At 31.2% G+C, this 25,132-nt stretch overlaps 1 protein-coding gene across 1 annotated transcript in view; it reads right to left on the bottom strand.

Annotated features, from left to right (window-relative positions):
- Window positions 1-504: 504 nt before the first annotated feature.
- The window catches only part of LOC106458173, a 41,150-nt gene continuing 16,522 nt past the window's right edge, over window positions 505-25,132 (bottom strand). Inside the window, exons 3-20 of the mRNA XM_013917643.2 lie at window positions 23,611-23,685; window positions 20,296-20,359; window positions 19,741-19,878; window positions 18,212-18,302; window positions 16,478-16,572; window positions 16,060-16,178; window positions 15,109-15,157; window positions 14,175-14,274; window positions 13,367-13,473; window positions 12,730-12,771; window positions 12,273-12,489; window positions 11,779-11,970; window positions 11,150-11,361; window positions 10,433-10,576; window positions 9,697-9,849; window positions 7,413-8,772; window positions 5,084-6,897; window positions 505-4,417 (exon numbers count right to left, since the gene is read on the bottom strand). Coding sequence (XP_013773097.2) covers window positions 5,741-6,897; window positions 7,413-8,772; window positions 9,697-9,849; window positions 10,433-10,576; window positions 11,150-11,361; window positions 11,779-11,970; window positions 12,273-12,489; window positions 12,730-12,771; window positions 13,367-13,473; window positions 14,175-14,274; window positions 15,109-15,157; window positions 16,060-16,178; window positions 16,478-16,572; window positions 18,212-18,302; window positions 19,741-19,878; window positions 20,296-20,359; window positions 23,611-23,685 — 4,315 coding nt within the window. The 3' untranslated portion in view covers window positions 505-4,417; window positions 5,084-5,740. The remainder of the gene's footprint in view (window positions 4,418-5,083; window positions 6,898-7,412; window positions 8,773-9,696; window positions 9,850-10,432; window positions 10,577-11,149; window positions 11,362-11,778; window positions 11,971-12,272; window positions 12,490-12,729; window positions 12,772-13,366; window positions 13,474-14,174; window positions 14,275-15,108; window positions 15,158-16,059; window positions 16,179-16,477; window positions 16,573-18,211; window positions 18,303-19,740; window positions 19,879-20,295; window positions 20,360-23,610; window positions 23,686-25,132) is intronic.

Genomic DNA, 25,132 nt, shown 5'->3' with positions numbered 1-25,132 from the left:
GCGTTTGTTACAATTTGTTTGTAGTTAAGCGCAACGCTACACAAAGGGCTATCTGTGCTCTGCCCACCACGGGTATGGAAACCCTGTTTCTAGCGTTGTTAGTCCGCAGGAATACCGTTGTGCCAATGGGGGCCCGTTTGTTATAGGAATAAATAACTCACATACAAGTTTTTGCTAAATATAAATCTTCCTTCTGAAATCTTGCATTCAAACAGTGGATTTGAAAGCCTATGAATATATCGTTTTAAAATTAAATCGAATAGTTACTGATAAAAGTTAAAACATGGAAAGATTCAATTGGAATTTTTAAAAGTGAAGTACATCTTCTAATCAAAACACAAATACGAAATCATTTTTGTGGTATTTTCCATGGCCTTAAATCAGATTTCAAGGAAATACTACACTGCCAGCCCCCTCCCAATACTAAAATGGAGCAAAAAAATTCACTTGGAAGACAAAAGTAGAAATAAGGATGATTTCAAAGCATAGAACGATATATTTTTCAAATTCTTTATTACAATTCCTACACAATATACATACACAGCGCTTCTCACTAAAGGGCACCAAAAGTGACGTCATATATATATATATATATATACGAAACTTATGATGACCATCGAGTGGTAACCTAAACTGAAGTTTCACTTATACGGTATTTAAAACCAAAAAACATTGAGATCACCAGATGAAAGTTTTGTCGGCAGGATTGTTGATATGTGGCAAAACACTGCCAGATAAATTAATAGCTTAAATATTGAACAACTTTGTTTTTTAATAGAATATCAAACAGTAGGCAACAGTATGGTTGACTTCATTTCCTTTTAAGTTAAAGGTAATGTGATTAGTACAAAACAACACTTGTAAAACCCTGGTCTTGTAAGAAAAAGAAAATCTATATTTTTACTTATATTGGTGATAGCTGTTGTTTTCTTTCTTTCTTTTCAAAAGTTTGAAGATCTCTATGTAGATTTTTAAATTTCAAAGGCACAGTTTCATTACATCATAACAGTAAAATAGATGTTTTGTTACAAATATGTTCTCCACAATCAAAATTTTAAACCTTGAAAATTTAAAATACATTTTTAAAACACGAGAAATAAACCTAAGAAGGAATTTTCCTGTAGGTATATAATCTTAGATAATTACATATAAGAACACCTGCACAGCCTTAGTACAAGTTGCTCCTACAAAGTAAAAATAAAAATATAAGAGAAGCAATACTTTTTAAATTATACAGAGAGAAATCAATTTTATGTTGTTACTTTCACATTCTTATCATGGAAATATCTCAAATGTAATAAAAGTTAGCTACAGTCAAATGTATGGTAATTTTTTTTATTCTATGAAGGATAAAAAGGTAAGAAGTTATTAGATTAATTTTCACCATAATACAATTTCATTGATTTGATACTCATGTAACAGCATCACATCGAACCAGACAACAGACATAGACCTTTGGTTGTTTGAAGCAAACAATAGTGTTTTTTTTTCTGTCTGTATGGCTTAATGATAGGTTGAGCAAACATGTTTCATAGATTTTTTTATCTCCTGAACTAGTTAAAAAAAAAGATTTCTTAAATTACAGTTCATCAAGACAACTTTCTCTCTTCTATAGGTGACTATTCAAATCATTGTTACTTATGAAAATAACAGACGAGTAAACCCTGAGACATCACATACACACGCACACACACAGAGACAAACAAAATCCTAAAATTTTTCCATCTCATGGAAAATTGATTTATGTAAGCTGAAGTCAAACTTAATGACAAACTTCACTTGGATTTTTTTTTCTTTAAACATTGAAATAAATTACATGGATTTTTTTTTTTATCTTCCTTCATAACAAACTGAAAAGCTTGAAAAAACAAAAGGAGGAAATTGACTTAATTATACAATTAACTTATTACTAAAATAAGGAAAAACTGCAACCCTTGGTCAAGCCTCCCACCAAGGGGATTTAAACAACAACAACAAAAAAAAACATTTTACTGAATACAATATCATTTTGACTCTGTATACAAGTAACTAAACTTCATGGTGTGGCAGAACAAAAAAAATAATGAATTTATAAACTTTCTTTCAGTAATACACACTGTATATACTTTCTTACTGCAACAGTAAAAAATGGCAGTGATAGAACAAACTAAAAGACTTATCACCATCTTATGTGCTCAACCATATGTACAAGTATTGGCAGTGTTTAAACTAATTGCCAGGGTAAAACATGAAAACTTTCCTTGCAATTGTAAGTATTTTGTACTGATTTCATGTTTTATCCCTTACTTTAGAACTATTCAACTTATCACTTATTTAGTGCTGGAAACTTTACTCTTAATTTTCTCTTTATGAACAAGTGATGGGAACACCTAGATACCAAACATTTTCTTGTTAGTTTAAATAAGATAATTAAAGAATCATACTGTAGCACCTATAAAAATTTTTCAACTGAATACAATATATTTTGAAAAAAAAAAGATATTTTCAAATTTTCTACAGTCTTATACAAAATATACTGTCTTAGTTAAATTCAGTTATCAGTGGGATAAAAACAAATCTGTAATTGATCAGTCACTAGGGTATATCACTTAGTTTAACCTACTATTCTATACACCATACAGAACAAAACAAGGAAACACTGTACTATCATATATATATGAATGAGAATTTAATGTATATCAAAACACCATAGAGCATTATCTGAATATGTTTAATAAAATTACTCTTTACCAGCTTTCATCCTTCATTAAATAATTCTTTGCATTATTCCATTCTCTAACATTTATTTAACTCTACTCAACCTTTGCAAACTGGGACTTTTTCACTGAACAAAATACTGAAACCAAATCTTACTTGTTCCGTAAATCTTTTTAACCTAAACAATAAGAACTTGTGAAATTCTGTATTAATGCCCACAATATACCAATGCTTTATTTTCACACATAAAATTAAGATCATAACAACACGTTACAGAACATTTTAATTCAGACAAAAGATAAATATTGAGAAATAACAATGTATTATCTTTAAAGCAAATTACTTTTAAGCTTATAAAGTAGAGCCGAAAAAATGTTTTGATCTAGTGCATTTCCCATTATCATCATGAGAAAATACATTAAGCAAACTCAAGCTTCTTGTACTCGTATACCTACTCCTAAAACTATCTAACTTCATCACATTTGCATGGATACATTTACAGTAGATAACTTTCATGGGTATTAAAGTAACAATATAATAACTTAAACTACAAACACTATAAAAATTTCAAAGTGAACTGTACAAGTCCAAGATCAAGAGATAAGTTTGAGAGCTTTAAAACAAAATTTCCACTAGAATAAATGAATTAACCTTACCAATGACATTATCACTGGTGTAAATGTTTTTTGAACTATCGAAATAATATTCACTAGTATTTAACACAGATGCATTCTTTTGTTACATAAACTATAATACCAGATAAATAAAAAAAGTTACGAAGAGTCGATAAAGATATTTAAGACTATAATCATGCAGAAGGCAGGATATGCCACTTTATAATGATGGCTCATCTTCACAGTTGGATCGGATTTAATGGGTTATGATCGAATGGTTTGAATAAAAAGTTAAAATTGGTGAATGAATGGTGTGCTTCTTAAGATGATGTATGAAAATAGTGCAAAGAAAAAAATGAAATGAAAGGACGGGATGTGAATTAGTGAGCATGGAAGAGTTTTTAAAATTTTAAGCTTGGTTTATAACTTCAACTACAAACTATTATGTTCAAAATGAAAGATCACAAACAATACCTTTTTTTAAAAATCCCACAGCATTAAAATCATGGTAAAATTTCTCATAAATAAGTGATTCTGAGCAGTTTTTCTATTTTATTTTTTAAAAGTTGTAAGTAATCACATAATTTTATATAAAGAAAAACACTGTTCTTTTGTACTTATGTTGTCTCAGTAAAAAAAATATATATAAAAAATTAAATTAAGATTTTAAAATGAAGACATAAAACTCAGACATCTGACTAATTTTTCCATAAAAGAATCTCTTGGTTTCAAACTATAGTTAAAATACACAAAACTTGCATTTCTCAAGTAAAAACAGTTTCTTGGCTTGTTGAGGTACTCTGACATGTTGAAAGGAACACAACCATTACATTAACTGTACCTATATAAAGCCTTCACAAGAAACACTGTTTACAAATAAACTTCAGTTATGGGTGCTAATTGTGGCTCTTTTTGAAGAAACTAAGGATTTCAACTGCCACTCATGTAACGATGGTGCGTATGGAAACAACTTATCCATGCTACATTCCGGGGCAAATTGTTATAAGTCAAGAGTTGCGTGGATTGGCTGAGGTAGCTACCTTTCCAAGAATGACCTGGCCACTCTCAACTAATGCTGGAGGTTTAAGACACAAACTGGGTACGACCTGAAATTTAAATACAATGATTAGCGAGTCAGATTCTAATAGGGTGAAGTATAATTATTATCCAGAAGAAATACCTCATTAACTTAAGAATTAAAAAAATAAAGAAAAAAACCTTGTACTCTTTCCCATGTTCTAGGATTTAAATTACAGCAGTTTAAGATAAACCATGTTGAGTTTAATAAAAACCTAGATACAAGTTAACTGGAAAAGTTTGGAGTGAATACTGCTGGAATTAGCCTTTAATTAAATATACAATATAAATAGAAATAAAGATAACTCATTATATTACTGCCTATTAAGCATCAAGTTTCACATATTAACCAATATCACAATTTAGAAAACTTTGTTTGATCACTTAGCTTTTTAAAAGAAATGGTCTTTCATTTTAGTTCAGTTTTAATCTAATTAGAACTACAAAACTTAATTTTCAATCAAGCTAGTAAAAAAAAAAAATTGTATATTTTTTTTATTCTTCTTGTTGTTTATTTCAACCAGTTAAATTACGATATTAACACAGATAAAATGAAATCTTAAAAGCTTTTCAAATTTTGACCTAACTGAACATGATGAAGTCAGAAATACAGAACTGGTTAAAATAATTTTGTATCATCAAGTTTTATCATGCTTTAGTTAGTTATTATGAAGTGTTTGTAAAAATGAGGCTACCTTGGAGTTGCTGGATACAACTAGTATTGCTTCTTCGATTACTGGAGTGATGTCCTGACTTATGACTTGCTATAGACCTATAGTCTTGAGTTGGTTTGATCAAGTCCGTGTTGGCTGAGGGCATGTATACTATATCCTTGTGGGGCTCAGTATCCATTAGCTGTGACAGAGCTGAGTGAGAAACAGTTGGGTGCACTTGCTTCTGACTGTAGCCATTGATACAAAGAGATGGTGTTGGTGTAACATTTTTTCCACAAGCTTGTGCTGTAGGTAAAAGTGTAGTATTCTGAGAGGGTGTCTGAGGTTGAGTCATTTGGTTGTTCACTGGCACTAACGAAGAGAGTGATATATTAGACTGAAGTCCAGGAGGCAACTGGTCAGGAGTGACTGTTTGAGGCTGAGCACTGGGAGTACTCACATTCACAGCACAGTTAACTACAGACTTCAGCTGAAGATTACCAGCAACAGGAGTTGATCCTATATTAGGTGGGGGAACACTAAAATCTGGCAGTGCTTGCGGTGGTAGCACGTTAGTGGAAGAAGTGGGAGGAGGCATGTTGAAACTTGGTGGGGGGACAGAAAAGTCAACCATCAAGGGAATCATCGGTTGAGCAGTGCCTGTTGCCAGTGGAAAAGTTGCCAAATTTACTTGGGGTACTAAGGCTGATGACTGTGCAGGTCCCACTGCAAAGGCAAAAGTCCTGCAGAAAGATCAGAAGAAGAAGAAGAAAGTGTTGGTGGAGGATGTTGAGAAGGTGGAGCAGAAGGTGGGGGCAGGTTGGTTGCTTCACCAACATTAACAGCTCCCTGGCTGACTGCAGAAGAATGATGAAACACAAACTGACCAGTGTATTGAATACTCTGAGAGTGAAAGTTTCCCACAGAGATGATAGGAAGTCCTCCCATGTAGGCTGGATGGGTCATCATGGCTGTACACGAAACTGGCTGAGACAAGGAAGTTTCTACTCCTACTCCATTAGTTTTGTCATCTTTCCTTGGGGGAGCTATTACAATGCTTCCACACTTACTCCTCTCAGTAGACTTCTTCTTGCTTTGAGATTTTCCTAAGTTTGTACAGTGACGATGGTGTCTCCGAGACTTTGAATATCTTCCACTTTCACGGCTACTGGTAGAGTCCAAACTGCTAGCTGACCCAGAACGAGATCGAGAGTGGTCGCGTGAATGACGATGACGTCCTCGTTCATGATCATAACAAGGTGGACTCACTGATCTACTCCGACTTCTTCTACTACATGGGCTGTCAACGCTGCTGATAGGACTGTGGCAATGGTGTGAAGAAGCAGTTGTGCTCAATCCTATAATACGTTCAGGGGATTCTGATGGTGTACTTGGAGGTGTGTCTGGAGGAGTCCTTGGGCCCTTTCTTGGTAAATGTGGAGAGGTGACTTTGCTGTGTCTTAATCTGCTTGGAGGAGATCCTCGGTGATGGTGGTCTCGGGTACGATGGTTCAAAGCTTTTACTTGAGTTGATGGACTCACAGCTTTAAAGGTTATAAAGACAGAGTTGTCCTGAGAGCTGGACTTGTGATCACCATGTTTGATGCTATCCACCACCCATTTTTTAGATTCTTGGTGAGATGTCGTTCCTTTGTTGGTATTCTTTCGGGAGCCACTGTAAACATTTCCCCGTTTTTCTGGCTTCAACAGCTCTTTCCGCTGGTTGTCACTAGGATTTGAAGCTAGAGCCAACAATTTGTCAAAACCACTACAGATTTTAGCTTGCCAGTGTCTTCCCCTTGTCTGATCTGCATGTTTACTAATTCCATTCTCTGCCTTTGTCAGGTCTGGTATGACTGTAATGATAATGTACACATTTGTATCTAATGTCACAAAACATAACAGAAGTATTTATTACAAACAGAAGTATCTTAATTACAATACTGGGTGAAATAACTATGAAATACCTAAAATATAATATTGGTTATGATATAAAAACTGTTCATCTGCTAAATTGCATAGTAAATTCTATTGTAGTAAGCCAGATAGTTAAAATAATAAAAAAATTGTATATGCTTGTGCGTGTGATTAAATGTACAAAATAATGCATTAAGCAATTTTTCAAAATGCAATGATTTACTAAATTTTGATCTATTTGCAGTATGATGCAATAAAGGGCAAGATACTGAAAAATCCTTGGTTGTAAATGAAAATATAATTCATGAATACTGGCATAATTTTGTGATTTTCAATACAACTTTACAAAGAAAATTAGTACATAAAAAATAATAGCCATGGAAAGCTTTAATGCTGGGTATACTGTACATTATTAGCAAGTTATAAGAATCTTTGAAAGAAACAACAAACCAACCTTCAGATCTAGCTAGGTTTTCCAGCTTTTCCACAACTTTGGTTGGTGAGACCCTGTTTGCATCCAATCTTTCTGCAGTTGAACAGGTACCATTTGCCACAGGAGATGCATCTGCTGCTGAAACACTGCCAGCACTAGGGGGTCCACTACTCTGGGATACAGACCCTAGACTTTCAATGCCAGAGTCAGAGGCACGACTAAGAGGTGAATAACTACGTTTTTTTGATGGACTAGTTCCACAGTAACTAGAAGTAGAGTTGTGCTTTCTTTTCTGTCTTTTAAGCTTTAATTCATCTTGTTTGGAACTACCTTTAGGGCTTTTGGAAGCCAAGAGACTTCCTAAGTTTAGCACTAAGCCATTCATGACTTTGTTATTTGGATTTGAAGATTTTTCCTGTATGTCTTGCTGAGATGATTTTATGTTTGAACTTTGTCTCCGTGATTTTGACCCACAATGCTGACGATGACTCCGTTTCCAAGTTTTACTTTCCTTTAAAGGTTCTGCTTTTAAACTACAGGATAACTGAGGTTCCCTACTTAGTTGGAGTGGTGGTATAGTTTTGTCAGGAGTTTTATGACTATTTTGAACTTCTGAGGGGGTCAAAAGTCCACAAGATGGAGGAATATCAGTTGATGTACGAAAATCTGTAGTGCCAATTCTTTCTTGGTCAAGAACTGGTGTATCAGGCTTAGATAAAGATGGTGGTAAGGGTGATACAGGTTCATACTGAGGCCCTAAAACAAAGTTTTGGGGCAATGGACTTCTGCTTGGGCTTATTGGAGAGTAGGGCATGGTATCTAAAAGATCTTCTGGAAAACTACCATTGTTGCTGGAATGTGTGCTGGTTGTAGAAGAAATGGTTGACTTTATTACACTTTGATGGTTTAGAGATGTATCTTCAACATTAACATCACTACTGGTGGGTACAAAACAGTCAGAACTGGGCATTTCCAATCTTCCTTTTAATTCCTGTTCTCTGTAGCCATTGAAATTTGATGATGGTGTTACTCCATCTCTTTCCTTAATTCTACCAGAAAAGTTTGAATCCTGGGAAACAATGACTGAAGAGGCTGTAACAGAAAGTGAGTAGTTTTCAGATTCTTGCTTTTCTGATTTTGGAAGCAACTGTTCTTTCACCACATTAGGGCCAACAAGGCTACCAGGAACAATGAAATTAGTATGTTGCTCCATGTTATCTTTACAATGATGGAGCTTTTGTTTTGTGACAGCTACTTTTCCAAGGGAGTAAACCTCATTTTCCAGCTTTTGTACCTTGCTGTGCAGAACATTGCGTTGTGTAAGGGTAGAGGAGATCTCTTTCAAGATGTGATCTTGCATCGCAGGAGGATTTTCCCCATTCTAAAAAATAATATAGGGAATCTGATTAGGCCTGCAAAGAGTTCCAAGCTCATTATCAATCATCCCACTTCCAATACATTACATGTACATGAGGAACAAACAATATTTTGAGAAAATGACCAATTATAAAAAAAAGATTAAAAACATACAGTCAAGTAACAATGCCACACTGCATTTAACACTCACAACTTCATTTTTATTCTTTATTTTAACTAAGTCCATATTTAATTTCAATATCATGTTCAAAATAAGCATCATCATACATTTTACAATTCAGTAACATACAAAAACTACCAAGAAGTAGAGAGTTGTATGAAAATCGGTTCAGACAAACTATTTATTTGAAATTAAACCAAGACATTCATTTGCATATTCTCTTACTGTGCCGAAACTGTGAAACTTCCAACTTTTGATGTTGTATGTGAGTGAACATGAAGCAGTTGTGTCATTATATAAAATATCAAAAACAACAAATAAGAACTATATATTGATTTAGTCAGTCTTCTAAATTTTAAGTTGCATAAATTTCAATAATTTTGTAGAAATATTTAAACCTACTATAATAATTATTCACATTAAATATAAGTTATATTTATTATTATTTTTAGACGAAATACAACACTAATACTAGCCAAACTACTTTGGATACACCAAGCAGTTTTCCAGGAAACACTAATGACAAAATATACACATAAACTAGAACAACTTAAAAACTTCCAACTCAGCTTCATGATCAATTTTTAATACAATTTTTAACTATCACAGTGAAAAATCTTTACTCATTCTAACATAGTATTTGAATACTTGTATTTTCTGTAAAAATAATCTCCACACAAAATATTAAACAGATTAAACTTTGTTTAATGTAAAAGCTCAGTTGCATTCAAATAACAGTGAAAATAACAGTATATTTCTAAAGCCTACCTTCACTAAACCATTAGTTACAAAGGGAAAGTTCATCTTATTGTTTTGCGTGGCAAGCAGCAAATTATTTTCTGACTCCAGTGATGAAATTTGACACTGCAGCAATGAAGCTTTGGTTTGTAATTCCTTGTGTGTCACAACGATTTCTTTGGTCTAGTGTAAATTGAGATAAATTACAAAAATTATTAAACTAAAAGAAAAAAGAATTAACATTCTAATATTAGTATTTGCTTCCTGAAATTCCCCTAAAGAATTAAACATATATATATATATATATATATATGACAGTATGATAACTTTAGAGCAGTCACAATAAGATGGGATGTTTCAGAGAGGGAAGGTTTACTGGACAGTTATGTAATAAAGCTACATATTTTTGAATACTTAGCAAGAAAATATACACCAAGAAACAAAATATTATCATAGTTGAGTACAAATAACCATTACCTTCTTTACAAATCACACACATAATTTCTTTTCACAGAGCTTGTAAACAATAATCAGTATGAAGAGTTACTAATAAATGTGATCAAGGAGGAAAACAATGATGAGTAATTAATCCTAAGGATCACTAAACAAACAACCTAGGAACTGTTTTGTTTAGAGGTGAAAAGGTTGATATTGGTAACCTTATGACAGAATGGTTTTAATTAACATCAACAAGCAACTAGTGTTGCTATCTGTTATCTTGAGCTTGTGTGATTATTCAGTATTTCAAATAACCAAAACTAATTACCTTCTTGAGCAGATCTGATGGTAAGTTAGCATGAATACCCATTTCTGCCATGCGAGCTTTCAGAAGTGATACACCATCTTGGCTGAGTGCTTGAATTTGTTTTTCTAACTGTGAGGCACTTGAACTCAATTTAGCCTTTCTTAGCTGTGGGGAGAAAAATAAGCATCTTATAATCCTTGTTTCTACAAAATTTATCACTTCACATTCGAAGTTCTTGCTTCAAAACTTTCTCAATAAACTCTTCATGAATTTTCTTTTGCTATTAAAATTAATTCTTGTAGTCTAGATGTTAGTAACTATAATAGTACTCCTTCACCTGATATTACTGATCATAAATATTTCTAAAGGAGAAATCAAAAAGTGCTAAAATGTCTAAAAAAAGGCTTCCACGACTTTGGTTTTAGAGGAAACTCTAATTTTAACCTAAGGCATTCAGAAAACTTGAACATAACTAGTTACATTAAGCCTAGTAATTAAAGATAGCGAAACAAAGAAACTTTTATATTACACAAAAATAAGATCTTCGATTTGTTTCATATTCCTTTATTTGTAGATTATGGTAATTTAATCAGTTTACTACATCAAATGTGAGCAACATACTGAATTTTTGTTGAAGATTTAAAACCTTTAATATTTTTTGTATTAAGTATTTCTCAATGATGCTGTAGACAAACAGACAGATTTAGATAAATAGTTAAGCATCTAGAGTTATTTTACCTTTTCTTTTTCAATCAGATTTTTCAAGTTCTCTTTATATTGGGAAGTTTTCATTTTTTGTATAAAGTGTAAAAATTGAGTCTTGTACAAGTCGAGTAGTTCTTGCAGACCAGAAGGCATTTCAGAAGTAATGGCAGTGTTAGCTGGATTCATAATCATAGTGTCAAGTTTTTGGTCAATACAGCCAGGAGCAGGATCAGACCGCTCACTTGCTAAATACAGAAAAATAACATATATATATATATATATATATGTATATATATGTGTGTGTGTGTGCGTGCATGTACATGTAGTTTTTTAATATCTTATGTCTGGCAAATATGTTTTCTTAACTGTAAAAGAAAAAAAATTCTTATAACAAATGTACTTTTTGCTTTAAATCATATAAATCATAAAAAAACTTTACAGAACTTCCATACTTTTTTATATTATATTAAAAGTGCTTACATTTTGTAAAAGCTACTGATGATCTGTGATTGATTTATTACCTAGTAACCACAGTAAAACAATAAACCTCAGTAAAGTTTCAAAGCATGAACAAAAAGTTGGATGACTCTTAAACATTTAAATCTTACTGGAGATATTCGGAATTAGCATATATGTGACAAAATCTACAAATGACTATTTACCTTTGTTTGATGTGCTCAGAACAGTCTGCGTGTGAAGAAGGTCCAATCCACTGAATGTTAAAGCTTTCCGAAGCTTAGTCTTGACCATGCCCTTCTTAGGTCGTCCAGGCTTTTTCTTTTGTTCTTTCATCTTCACTAACCTCTGTTGCCTCTGTCTCACTGGAGGCCTTCCTGTAGGTCTTTTAAGTGGTTCTATGAAATAAGAGTACCTTATGAGCAACTATAGTTTAGGAAATAACATTACTCAGACTATCAGAAAATTATATAATTATCTTCAGAATAATTCATTTTAAAGCAAAAACTATCTTATGTGTATGTATAGTGATAGTTACTTCAACTCCACAATAGCATCATCTCTAGAATAACAGAAAATTTATATTAACTCATTTTACCAAACGTTATATGGTGTAACCGCTTACTGTAATCTTAAATATTGATCAGTAAAAATGTAATTCACATTTTCCTATATTGTAATTAGGAATAAAAACACATGCCATTTTCTTCATTGCTGTCTTGTCCACTAGTGTTGCTAGCTATTGATTTGTTTTGGCTGTTGCACCAAGCAGTCCAGGCTTTTCTTGTGGTTGGTCCAAAAATTACTGTTTCCTCTTTATTCAAATCCTTGGAGTCATTGGATGAAGAGTCTATAAGGAAGTGGTTAATGGCAGTGTTTTTACATTTTCTAGCACGAGTGTTTCCCACTTCCTCATCCTACAAAAAAAATATATATATATATAAGTTTCATAAATGAAGAAAGTCAATTTCTCAGTAAAACATCATTATGGTCTAACCAACAGAGAAATATATAGCTATCTAAGCAGTGGATGTCTGCATGGTACAGATTAAGTGGTTTTGTTGTTCAGGACCAGATTACAGTCCACTAGTTGTAAAACACTGCTCTAAAAGAGTCCCTAATATTAAGAAATAATTTTACAATGTTTTAATTCTTACCCTGAGTTTTGGATTCTTCAACTTCTGGAAATAGTGCTCTAACTGAAAGCAACAAAACAAAGAAAAACTTTTTTTTTTTATCAAACATAATACTAATAATAGATACAGAATTTATTTTTATTGTATGGCAGTGTTTGTAAACAGCAAAACTACATGCATTGTTTTTCAACTCAAAGATAACATTTATAGTTTTACAACATAAAAACATTTTAAAGGGTTAAGTTTTAAAAAAATGTGGAAAGATATAAAAATCAGTAATTAAACTCTATAAAAAAGGTAAGTAGCCATAATTAAAAAAAAGCATCACGTAAAAATCTTTCTGCAATTTTAAAGCTGCAAATTCATAAAAATATCAGATATGAAAATAAATAAACTAGTTGCACAAACTGCATAATCTCTAGAAAAACTATTTCATTAAACAGTATCTTTATTTATAAAACCAACCATACTACAGGTACATCAGTGTAATGCACCCTGATTTCATAGAGTTAACATGGTGGAGTTTGTTTCCAAGTAACAATTGTAAACAAATATACCAGTATTTAAGAGAATAAAAGCCAGAATAAATAAAAAAATTATGGGATTTTAATTTGTATAGCGTTTGTGTGAAACAATTATGTCAATTTTAAATATTTACCTTAGTCCGATCTATTGTGTGTACAAAGTAAGATACAGGTTTCCCAGTCCATGAAACTGAACCTTTCAGAGGCGTAATTTCTTTCACATGCATAATGGTTCCAATATCTGAAATCAAAAGTATGTATTCATCTTCTAGAAATAAAGATTACAAGATAACACATTTAAAACATTGTTTAATATGTTTCAAAATTGTATTTTCAAAATTAATCAAAAGAAGTATAACACACAGCTTTACAACTAAACATTTTTAAATACCACACAGACAGAAGTATTATTTCATTGCATGAAAGATAACTGTTATTGTTACATTTGAAAATAGTTATTAGCTTCAAACTGTTTGCATTTTGTAATAAAGATAACAATTTTCATCATTTAGGATTACCATGTTTGAAAAACAAAAAAGTGAAATCAACCAACTCTTGTTATGTGCAGAAAATGTCCTGCTAGTAAGACAACTAAATAAAATGAAATATGCATATACATACACCAAAAATACTGTTAACTTAATTGTTTCAACATGCCCTTTCTTTTATAACAAGATTAAAACATGATCTCCATGGTTTTTAAGGAGGCAAAATGAGGTTTTCATTCTCTACTTAAGCAATTACTTTAAGAACAGTGGAAGATTTAAAAAATAAAACCTATAAATGGGGTAAATAGAAAATACAGAAATGAAGCAGTGTTGTTGAGTAAATTTTCCTATCTTTGAGGAAAATAATTTTGGCTAAAATTTCACTTCCTTTGTGTGTATTGTTCCCCTATTAGAAACATATATAATAATTTTATGGTTCTGTTTCCTTACATACCACTCATGGTCCTGTCTGTAATGCGAAAGTTGAGAGGACAGAATTCTTTTGATGATACTATCCTAGCACCATCTCTCATATCAGCAAACCTTTCTTTTAACTGCAAAGACAAAATTCACAAGTTTGATATTTAAAAAAAGAATTTTAATGAAATAAGTATTTAAATTATTTGTATGACCAAAAAACAGATCATTAGAAAAGTTATAAACAGAAAGTTTAAAGTAAAGTACTAACAGAAAACATTCTGGACAGTAAACTGTAATTGACAAGATCTCCATCAGTTTTCACAAGACCAAACATGAAGAAACTTCTGGCCCAGTAATTATCCCACCCCTTGCATAATAGTAGTATTGATATCTTACAGTTAAAAGCACACAAAAATTGAACACAAACACTCAAAAAAAGATCTAAAAATAAACTGAATACTAAGTTCAACTTGTTGTTACTGTATCACTCCTAAATTTTGTCTGTGTACTATTTTCAGATTGTAAACATTAGATGTCACTTGAATAATAATGGTTCACAATGTAAACCATTATTTGACAAAAGTCTCTGTGTGTTTGTATGCTTATAACTGGTTAACTGCTGGACCAATATTCACCAAACCTGGCATGTTCTCTTAAACCCCCCTCTTTGAATTGACATTGGTATCTGCCCCCACCCCCTATATCTTTCCCATGCATGTATACCTTAACTATTATCTGTTTTTCACAGTTCTTGACTCTCTAACAGAAGCCATGAACTTTGTTTAAGTAAAAAATCTTCAGTAGTTATTTAAGAACATTTTCTTATTCAAGACAGAAATATTATATTTCCCAAACCTGAAAGTTATAAATCGATTTTATTTTATAATAAAACTATAACAAAAAATAAATAATGCAGTTTACTTATAACTTAAAAATAGCAGTAATGAGTTATTTAAAATGGTACATACCATGTGATCTACTGTAGGGCCGAAAGCAAAATTATTCACAAACACTAATCTGTAAAAATAAACATTATTAATTAGCTTTTAAATATATTTAGACAAGTATAAAAAATATTAATTTAAAAGATGCATCCTAATCACATTATAATTTGAACATAAACAAATGTAATAAAAATATACCATACAGACATTTATTTCTTGGAAAATATGTACAGAAAATTAAAATTACAAGCTGAAAGTATTATAAGATTTAAATTCATAATATAATATCTGTTCATTAAATGTTATCAACCTTACACTTTGGCTCACCTTATAAATTACAATTAAAAGATATTGAATATATGATATGCAAAGTTATCTATTGAAACAACTATCCCTAGACTGCTTATTTACTAGCTACTAACATTCACATTTTTATAATCATAGTTAAGAGTAGAACAAATTTTTAATAGTTTATGAAAGTTGTTACTTACATATGCAAGATCATTTTTATTAATAAATAAGATTAAAATGACACTTGTGTAAATGTTAATTTAACAGAAACACTCCACAACATTATCAGCTTGTTATGAAATTACTTAAATCTTGTATGTGCTCACACCAGTTAAGGTATACGAGCTGTGTCTCATTGTAACACCTTGCTAATCTCGATGATGACAGTGTAGATTACCACCAAAATATGTAGAGAATGTTCAACAGTGATTGATGCCCTTTTCATTAGTATTTTATTGTACAATACATTTTAAGTTTGGGGGTATTTTAGTTTGATTAGAATGTTTATTACTTTTTGATTCTGCTATGAAATTACAAAGCAACCAATACTAAACATATGTTTTGATAAACAGACATAAAATAATGAAGCTAGCTTTATGTTGATCAGTAATATTCTTAAACATTAGATAAGTATTTTACATCTGGCAGAAATATAAAATTTCAAGACAATGATGAAGTACTTACGAAGCATTGACAATTGTGTCTCTGTGCTCCTCGGTGAGGAAATCCCCTTTAAAAAGCTTGTATTCTCCATATTTCTTCCCATACCACTTCATCCAAAACTTGAAGTTATGATCCATTGCCTAATTAATTAAAAAAAAAGTTTAAATACACATAAGCTAATTACACAAATAGTAACTTACTATGTGAACTAAGAACATGAGAAAGTGTATAATGCCCATTAAAAATTGCAGTTAAAATAATCTGAGCCCAAATTCCTGAAAATAATTAAATTTTCCCTACCTCTGAAATCATTATCACAAATACAATTTGTAAGATATTTTTACAACATGAATGTAAATGGATAAATTTGATATTCTAGCATGAATTTAATCTCAACTATCTTAGGTACGCAACAGAATATGATGGATAATTTCATTACCTTGGCATAATGTGAAGGAACATCAGCTTTTTCAATACCAATGCACATCTTACATGGTGACATAGCAGCCAGCTGGAGAACAACTTGACCAACTCCTAGAAAACATATAAACCAGGATGGTATCAAAACACAGATAAGCTAGGATGGTATTAGAACATACATAAATTAGGATAGTATCAGAACACACATAAACTAGGATAGTATCAGAACATAGACAAACCAGGATGGTATCAGAACACAGATAAGCTAGGATGGTATCAGAACACACATAAACTAGGATAGTATCAGAACATAGATAAACGAGAATGGTGTATCTCTTGCTTGTTTGTATTTCAGCAAAAAAATAAAACTTCTTGACTCATCAGTATTGGCACAAAACAGTTTTTCGAACACATAATCATAAATCTTTATAGATAAAAATCACAAAAAGTTAATTCACTTACATGTACAAAACTGTCCTTTTTTTTTTTTTGGTTTGAATTTCGCACAAAGCTACACAAGAGCTATCTGTGCTACATGTTCCTAATTTAGCAGTGAAAGACCCACCATCAACTCTTGGACTGCTCTTTTACCAGCAAATAGTGAGACTCACCATCACATTATAGCGCCCCCATGACGGAAAGGGCAAGCATGTTTGGTGGGATGTAGATTCAAACCCACAGCTCTCTGAATGCAAATCAAGCACCCTAACCACCTGACCATGCTGGGCCTGTACAAAACTAATGCTGACCATTTTCTCTCTCTTCATTCAACATAAAGTAGCAACTGAGAGCAGAAATTACACCTAAGTCAAAATATCAAACATACCAGTGTTTCATGTGTAAAAGTGAAATAGCAATTTAAACTTTGTTAAAAAGTATGTGTACAAATTATGCAGAGTTATGTGGTATTCCTAATCTAAGATTATGAACAAGAAAAAAACAAAGCTATCTTAAACACAAGCACAAACAAATATTTAATTTTACAAAATTCTACACAATGAACAAGCAAAAAAAAAAATTTATCCAAAATACAAGATTAAAGAAGTGTATTTATATAACAGTACCATAATATTTAATTTTTTGTTCTACATGATATTCATTTTTCTATCTGGCTGATTTCCATATGATTGTGTGTAAGTACACATAACATGATGTCAAACTTTCTGAGGACCAGTGTCCAGATATTTTTCAAATTCATGGTTTGTGTAAACCTGTTCAAGGATTTATGTTTGGTACATCAAATCTCCTTCAACCTTAATGATTGGTATTTATGTTTGTCTGAAAGACTTAAAAAACCCACTTAATAACAGCTGGAATTAATGTATTTTGAATAAAAACAATCTTACTTGAAAAAAATCATTTTGTATACAGATGAGCCATGAAAGTAAGAATACTTGTAGCCAAAATATACGACTAATTTGGGTAAAAGGTATTTTCACGTTACATTTATCACTTATATGTTCCAGGTTGCTTGAACTTATGTTGCTTTTATTTACAATATACATGTATGTGTCATATGACTTGGAAATTAAAATTGCCTTTGTTTTACCACATAACCCTTTGTGTTCATGAAGTGTGTACACCATTGTTTAAGTCTGATTATACTTGGAATTAATCACTTATCACACTACATTGTTAGTATTGTGGTAAGATAACTTTCAGTTGCAACACACAAATACCTCATACTCCTTATCAGAGTCAAACAAGGACAATTAAGCATTTTTTCAACATCATCTGTGTAAATACTGCTTACCACTTCCAAGGTCGATAAACACGTCATCTTCACTAATGTCAATTTCTTGAATCATCTGAGCCACAAACTCATAGGATGTTTCCCCATATACCTACAATGAAAGTAAAAACTATATCAAAACTTTCATTTAACATGAATAATGTTAAAGTACCAAATTATCAAATGAAGGCTTTAGAAGTGAAAACCCCACCGCTGATTAAATTTTTACATTTAATTTTGGGTATTAAAAATGCAGTTCTACCAGTCATTAAATGCTGTAATTGAAGTATTTTTTGCTTAAACACAGTTTGCCCTAAAATATTTACTAAGTTCACGTGTAAATAATAATGTCACACAAAAATACTGAAAAACAATTTATTTCCAATTCCACAATCAGTTTCTATCTTACTTTCTATTTTTGCTTTTTTTTTAATTTTATTGGCTAGCGTTTTCTGAAAGAACAAACACCTATTTTGGCATTTAACCAATATTTCATGTCTGTAAAATCAGGGCCCAAGTTTAATTGTCTTCAGTTATTAGTTAGTCTCAAAATTATAAGAAAAGCTAAGAATGGATGCATATATACAAAAAAGGTGTTTTAAACTAAGAAAGATGATATTATGAAATCTATGCAAAAGCCATGAAATGACAAAAGTAATTATTATTCCTTAACTAATACTGCCAACCTAAATTCATTATCTTAATACTGGTCCAATACCAAAACACCTTTAATTTGTGAATAAAATACCATCAAGATAAAACATGATTATATTTTCAGAGGCAGAATAAAAAAAAATAGAAAAAAAAAGGTTATTAGTAATGGACCTTTGTTACCATAGCAACAAAAACGCTAAAAGGAAGAAAGCAAAATAAATCCACAGACATATTCACTTTTCTCTGAGCATTCTGAACTCAACTGAGTATTTCTCCAATATTTAACACATTGCAAGTTCTATATGCTAGGTTCAAGGAATATATATCAAAAACAGAAAAGCCAGGAAGCATCATCCACCACAAGATATAAAACATTTGTTGCACATCAAAACTATATGAACTAAGGAACTCATTTATATTCTCATAACAGAAAGCTTATTGTACATTTTTTAACACAAATATAATTCTTTAAAAGTTTTTAATAAAAACAGAAAACTGGAGAATCATACACAAGGCTTCAGTCATACCACAACTGTGAAAATATAACCCTCTAAAAAACATACTTCAATAACATAATCAATTAATTAAAACTACAAGCAGAAGAGCAAAAAAATATATAAATGATAATGATGGAATTCTAACCAGGTAAAAAACAAACAAACCATCATGCTAATTTCTGTATGTTTTACTATATATCTGAATACATACGACAGTAATTTTTTTCTTTTCATAAGACTAAATTTCTCAATCTACAGTATATTAAAATTTATTACTATGTTAATATAAGTAACTAATTTTCAGCATTGTATATAAAATGTATCAAAGAAATTACATGAAATGAGAAAAAAATAACAATGCCATGAATGAAGCAAACAAGCTGAAGATTAACCACTCACCTCTGGGGAAAAAGGTTCATACTGGTTCAACCTTTCAGGATCAGTGACTGAGTGGTTGTACACCTGTTGAATGATGTGTCTCAACAATCCTGTTGTTGCTTGGCTGTGAACAATGGCAGGGTTGGAAGATCCTTTACGCTAAAAGCCAAACAAGGTTCTTAAGAAACTTACAAGTTGCAATATATGAAATTCATGAATGAGTGACATTTTCAGAATACTTATAAATTATGCAGCTATATGACCCTATCTTAAAAACAATTACTTCTATTCAAATTATCACCTAAATATGTATCAATATATTTAAAATCATTTTAAGTACTCAAGCATTTTATATTTGGAATATATATGATTTCACTTTTCTCATTTATTAATGAACTATGTTATTTACAATGAATAGTCACTTAATTGTCTTAAATTGAAAAACTTGTTAGTAGTTGCACCGTTTTTTACACTGGAGTTTCAAAAACTGTTATACTTAGGAAAGAAAATTCACAGGTGATGTCAAAAGTTGTAGTTACACGTATTTACATTACTTTACACAATAAAACAACTCACTAGGTGTAGTGCACTGTCAATAGCATGGTTGTATAAATCACACAGAGCTTTCATGCTTTTGTAGCTGCAAGAAAAAGAAAATGATAATAAGAAAAAAATAAATCCTTTATATTAAAAATGGTTTCAAGTTTTTGCCTTTCATTCTAAAATAAAAGGAGCAATTATTTAGACATAGCCAGCAAACTTTATACAAAAATATAAATTATCAATATTTGGCAGATGTGTATATATACATTTTTTGAGCTTAAAATAATGCACAATATTTTCAGCAAAAAATTAGTAATTTATTTGAAATTCATGTGCTTTAATTCTTACACCAATTCCATGCAAAGTATCCAATTTTATTAAAACTGGTTTTCATGCTTGTGAATGAACAGATTTCAAAGTAAAAAGTAGATTGCAGCTAAAATCATTAATAAATTTTATAACCAATTATTGTCTTTGAAACATAATAAAAGACCAATCACAAAAATACTAGCTTATGAATTTAAAAGTAAATATATCCTTAATACTCACAACATAATGTTTTATCATAATAAAGTTAAGAATAAAAAGGGGTATCTTTAACATAAAAAGGGTTGGAGTGTATAAGAGACAAATATTCCTTCCACAATGTAAAAAAAATTAAGGAAAAACTCAAAACTGATGTCCAAAGGAAGTTTGCCAAAATTTTGAATGTGTCATTATACAAGAACATTTCAAACATTCTTGCTATACTTGTGTCTCCATACAAATAACCTCTTTTACTCAAAATCACATTAAAAATGCTTTGCCCAAAAATTTTAAAAAAATCAGCAGCACAAAAAAAAAAATTCCTTTTTCAAAATTTGAGTTAAATCTTCTTGTTATATATGTGTTGTTTCTTTGTACTTGATCTTTTAGAAGTCATCTACAGTGTATCATGATAAGAATCCAGATTCTACATATTTAACAGTATTACTTGGACTAACAAGTCACATCTGTACTAGTACCAAGAAAATCTTACAATGTCAAATATTTTGCTTAAGTGTACACATAGCAATATGGAATACCATGAAAAACTAGCCACATGAAAAATACCAAGTTTAAAAATCATGCCAACTAAAATAAGCCTTTGTTGTATGTCTAACATAATACAATAATAGATACAGACTTCCTGTCTAGCCCATTAATTTATCACACCAACACCAGGTGGCTATTGCAGAGTACATGAGAAGGTCCACCTGCCATTTGACCTTGTGTGCCTACTGCCTAAGGCACAGGAAGTTATAAAGAACAGTTATGTCCAAACTTTGTTAAACTGTTCTCCTAACCAAAGTATTGTACTAGTACAAATTGCTATCTGAATAACAGTGTTTGTTGTGGTTGAAGTGGATGGCAGCAACACTTATTTTGTGACATTCATATTCAGTTACCAAACCTGCAGTTAGGAACAATATTCTTTATAACACACTCTTAAAGCCTATTTGAATATCTCAGGCAAGTGTATGAATTAATTTCACAATTTATTGCAAGACATTTATACAAGTTGTTTTAATTTAAAAATATTTCTTGTACATCTACTCTGTTCCTTCTAAATCAAACATATTTTGGTATAGAAATATATTCAACGCAGAATTGTTTATATTCAAATATAAGATATCTTTACCTTCGTATTATGGTTTTATATTTGAAAAAATTTTAAAACATCTTTTTATTGTTTTAAAAATTATTAAACTTGCAGAAACAAGTGTGGAAAAGACTTAAACTGAACAATACTGTTGAAAATAAAGTAGGAGACAAGTAAGAGCTTAAGGGTATAAATAACTTTTGCTTAAGGAATTATTTACTGCTATTTGCTATAATTTCCTATTTTTATGTCTCTGCAGATAGACACATTGTTTTGTTATTGTTTCTACTTTCTTTCTTTTTCCAAACACTTTTCAATCAACCACTATTCCTTCACTTCTTAGAGGAATGAGAGGAACCTTGGTAGGGTTATACTTTGGTCCAATATGCCCAGAAACCTTTTTCTTTCTTTTTTTTTATTTTGGTTTTTTAAGGATTTTATAGGGTCAAAGAACAAACAACCCAAATATATATATATATTGGGCTAATGTGCAGTCATATTTATAGCAATCATGTTGAAAACTGGCATAAATATAACCTTTCAATCGATTTGCCCATTTTGAGTGTTGTATTTTTGTGTGTTTTTTGGAGACAGAGCTTCAAAAAAAGTATATTTTTGAGGTTTCTGGGGGGGGGGGGGTTAAGATTTCACAAAAAGCATAAATTTAGGTTTTTTTTTTACAATTATTCCAACATATTTCAGCCAATTTACATGAGATTTGGTACAGATCCTTTCTTACAGAGCCCATATATATATGCACACAAAAATGTGCCCATTTTTGTCATTTGGGGAGGAGAGTCAAAAGGTTAAATAAACCCATAATTTTTTGTGTTTTGGTCAATTACTTAAACTTATTTTGACCAATTTACTTGGAATTTGGTACAAAAATACTTTTCTACAGACAACACACATTGACAAACAAAAATATTGGACTTGCCCATTTTAATAATTATAGGAAGGTCAAGATGCCACAAAAAGAATATTTGTGGTTTTTTTTTGACAATTTCCCTGCCATATTTAGACCAATTTCTATGGGATTTGATACACAGATATTTTTTACGGGTCCAATACATATACATACAAAAATGTAGGATATGCCCATTTTTCATCATTTTAGAGGGTCAAAACATTAAAAAACAACATAGTTTTATGGGCTTGGCCAATTACTTACCCTTTTTTCCACCAATACATGGAATACTTTTTTTTTCAAGCAGTGATATAAAGACAGTTTTCAATTTCTCTGTGTTTTTCACAGTTTTTCTGGGGTCCAAGTTGGGACTGTGTGGTGAAGACATGTTACATTCACCCACAAATGTTGGCCTCTCTAATAAACGTTGTTTCACTCACTGGTAAAAGTTCATGAAACCCCTAAACCCCAAAATTTACATCTCTAAAACCTTTCTAACCTCTTAAAAAAAATTCAAGGAATTTATTTATTGATACTTCTGTTACATCAGATATGTTAAGACGTTGTTACATGTTGCTTACACACATTAAATATGATAAACTTTTGTATCCTGGAAATACCACATATTACAAAACAACTGCACCTAAATGTGTCATATCTCAGGCACAAACACTCACAATATGTAACTACAACTAATTAATATGCAGTTCTTACAAAACTACAAGTCACTAATACCTTATTACTTTATTTCTCAATTGATATGATATTTAACTTGATTAGAACAAGCTCTAAAGGATAATGGATGTCATATTGACCTTACCTTCTTGTGTCATAATCACTCAGTACATGATTTTTTATAGCTGACTTCAACTCAGGAAAGTCCTCACAGACCCACCTAGACAAAACAGGAATAATTATCTAAGACAGCTAGTCACATGATTTGGGTTTTTGCTTTCTACAATTGTAAAAATTTTATTAATATTTTATAAACTATGTACATAAGGGACTTTAAAATCTGTTTTTAAGTTTTTAAAATATACATATATATTTTATTTTGCCGGGATGAAAACTTCATCCCGTTAAAACTTTCAAAATATCTTTGCAAAAATCTGGGTTATCTTTTTCACTAGACTGGTTTTACTTTTATGTCATTTTCACGAAAATGTTGAAAGGCTTTTTCACAAAACGATCAAATGATCCTATTTTTTAGGAATGATCAACAGTCCTCCCAGCTGTATCAGTCCAACTGGTGAAAAGATTAAAATAGAAGTATTATTCATTTAATTAAGAATATTTACAGTTACTTTTGTCTCAGTATAACATATATTTACCTTATCTAGTTAAACGACTAAGTGTAAGATTGTAGTTCTTTATAATGAAGTAGAAACCCAAGGATATATTACTTGCTACTCCATGGTGATTAAGAATGTACAGAACCACTAATCTACACTTGTAATTCTCAGACTTTATAGTATCTTAATTTACTGCACCAATCAGAGGTAAAGAAACAAACACTAAATTGTACTGTTGGTCAAGGTTTCAGTATCTTATCTCTTCCATCAAGTCCTCTTTTACCAAATGAAGGTGACTCCTTTACACTACTTGTATTGACCACACCTTCAAATACCCTAGTACACTATTTATAGCCTAGAGAAAAAGGGACATCTGCTTTTTTTTAAATGGTTTTACAGCAGGCTGTAAATAAAATAACCCTCAACTTTAAATGGAAGTGGTATGTTGTCTCAATTAACTTGCTAGTCCTCCATCTGGTAAACAAGAAGCCGACCTAGGTATCTAGCTACAGTAATTCAGAACTCTGAAAAGAAGGCCCCACAATCTTATATAACCATCTAAAGAAACCCTACAGTTGCAGCTCCAGCTGGGAACAGGGCAGTTATTTGGAGGAAAGGCTGCCTAATGCCTCTTTACAACTAAATTTACTGTCCACTACTGTTAAAAGACTTAAATAACTTTTGTACTTTGACCTGTAAAATATCAAACATAAAACTAACCATAGAACACAATTATGTATCTTAAAATTTCCAAAATCCAAATGTGATAAATGAAATGACAAAAAGTGAAGAAATTGGTGATGTAAGATTTTTTTCTTTTATTAGAAAGAAGGGTTGTTAAGGTTTAATATCCAATCTTTTGATTTGTTAACTTCAGAAGTTATGTTTCAAGAATGAATTTAGTGCTTAGATATGCAAATACAAAATTCTGCAACATCAAGTACATAATTTTAGGTCTCAGTTATGTATTTCAATTTTCACACTTAAAGCTGTATATGTTAGATGAAATTAAATCTTACTTCAAAAAAGTGTATTCTTAAAAGTATATGA

The sequence above is a fragment of the Limulus polyphemus genome, unplaced genomic scaffold, assembly GCF_000517525.1.
Source record: "Limulus polyphemus unplaced genomic scaffold, Limulus_polyphemus-2.1.2 Scaffold425, whole genome shotgun sequence".
NCBI classification, from domain to species: Eukaryota; Metazoa; Arthropoda; class Merostomata; order Xiphosura; family Limulidae; genus Limulus; species Limulus polyphemus.
The sequence above is the reverse complement of the archived record's forward strand: the minus strand, read 5'-3'. Positions and strand labels throughout refer to the sequence as shown.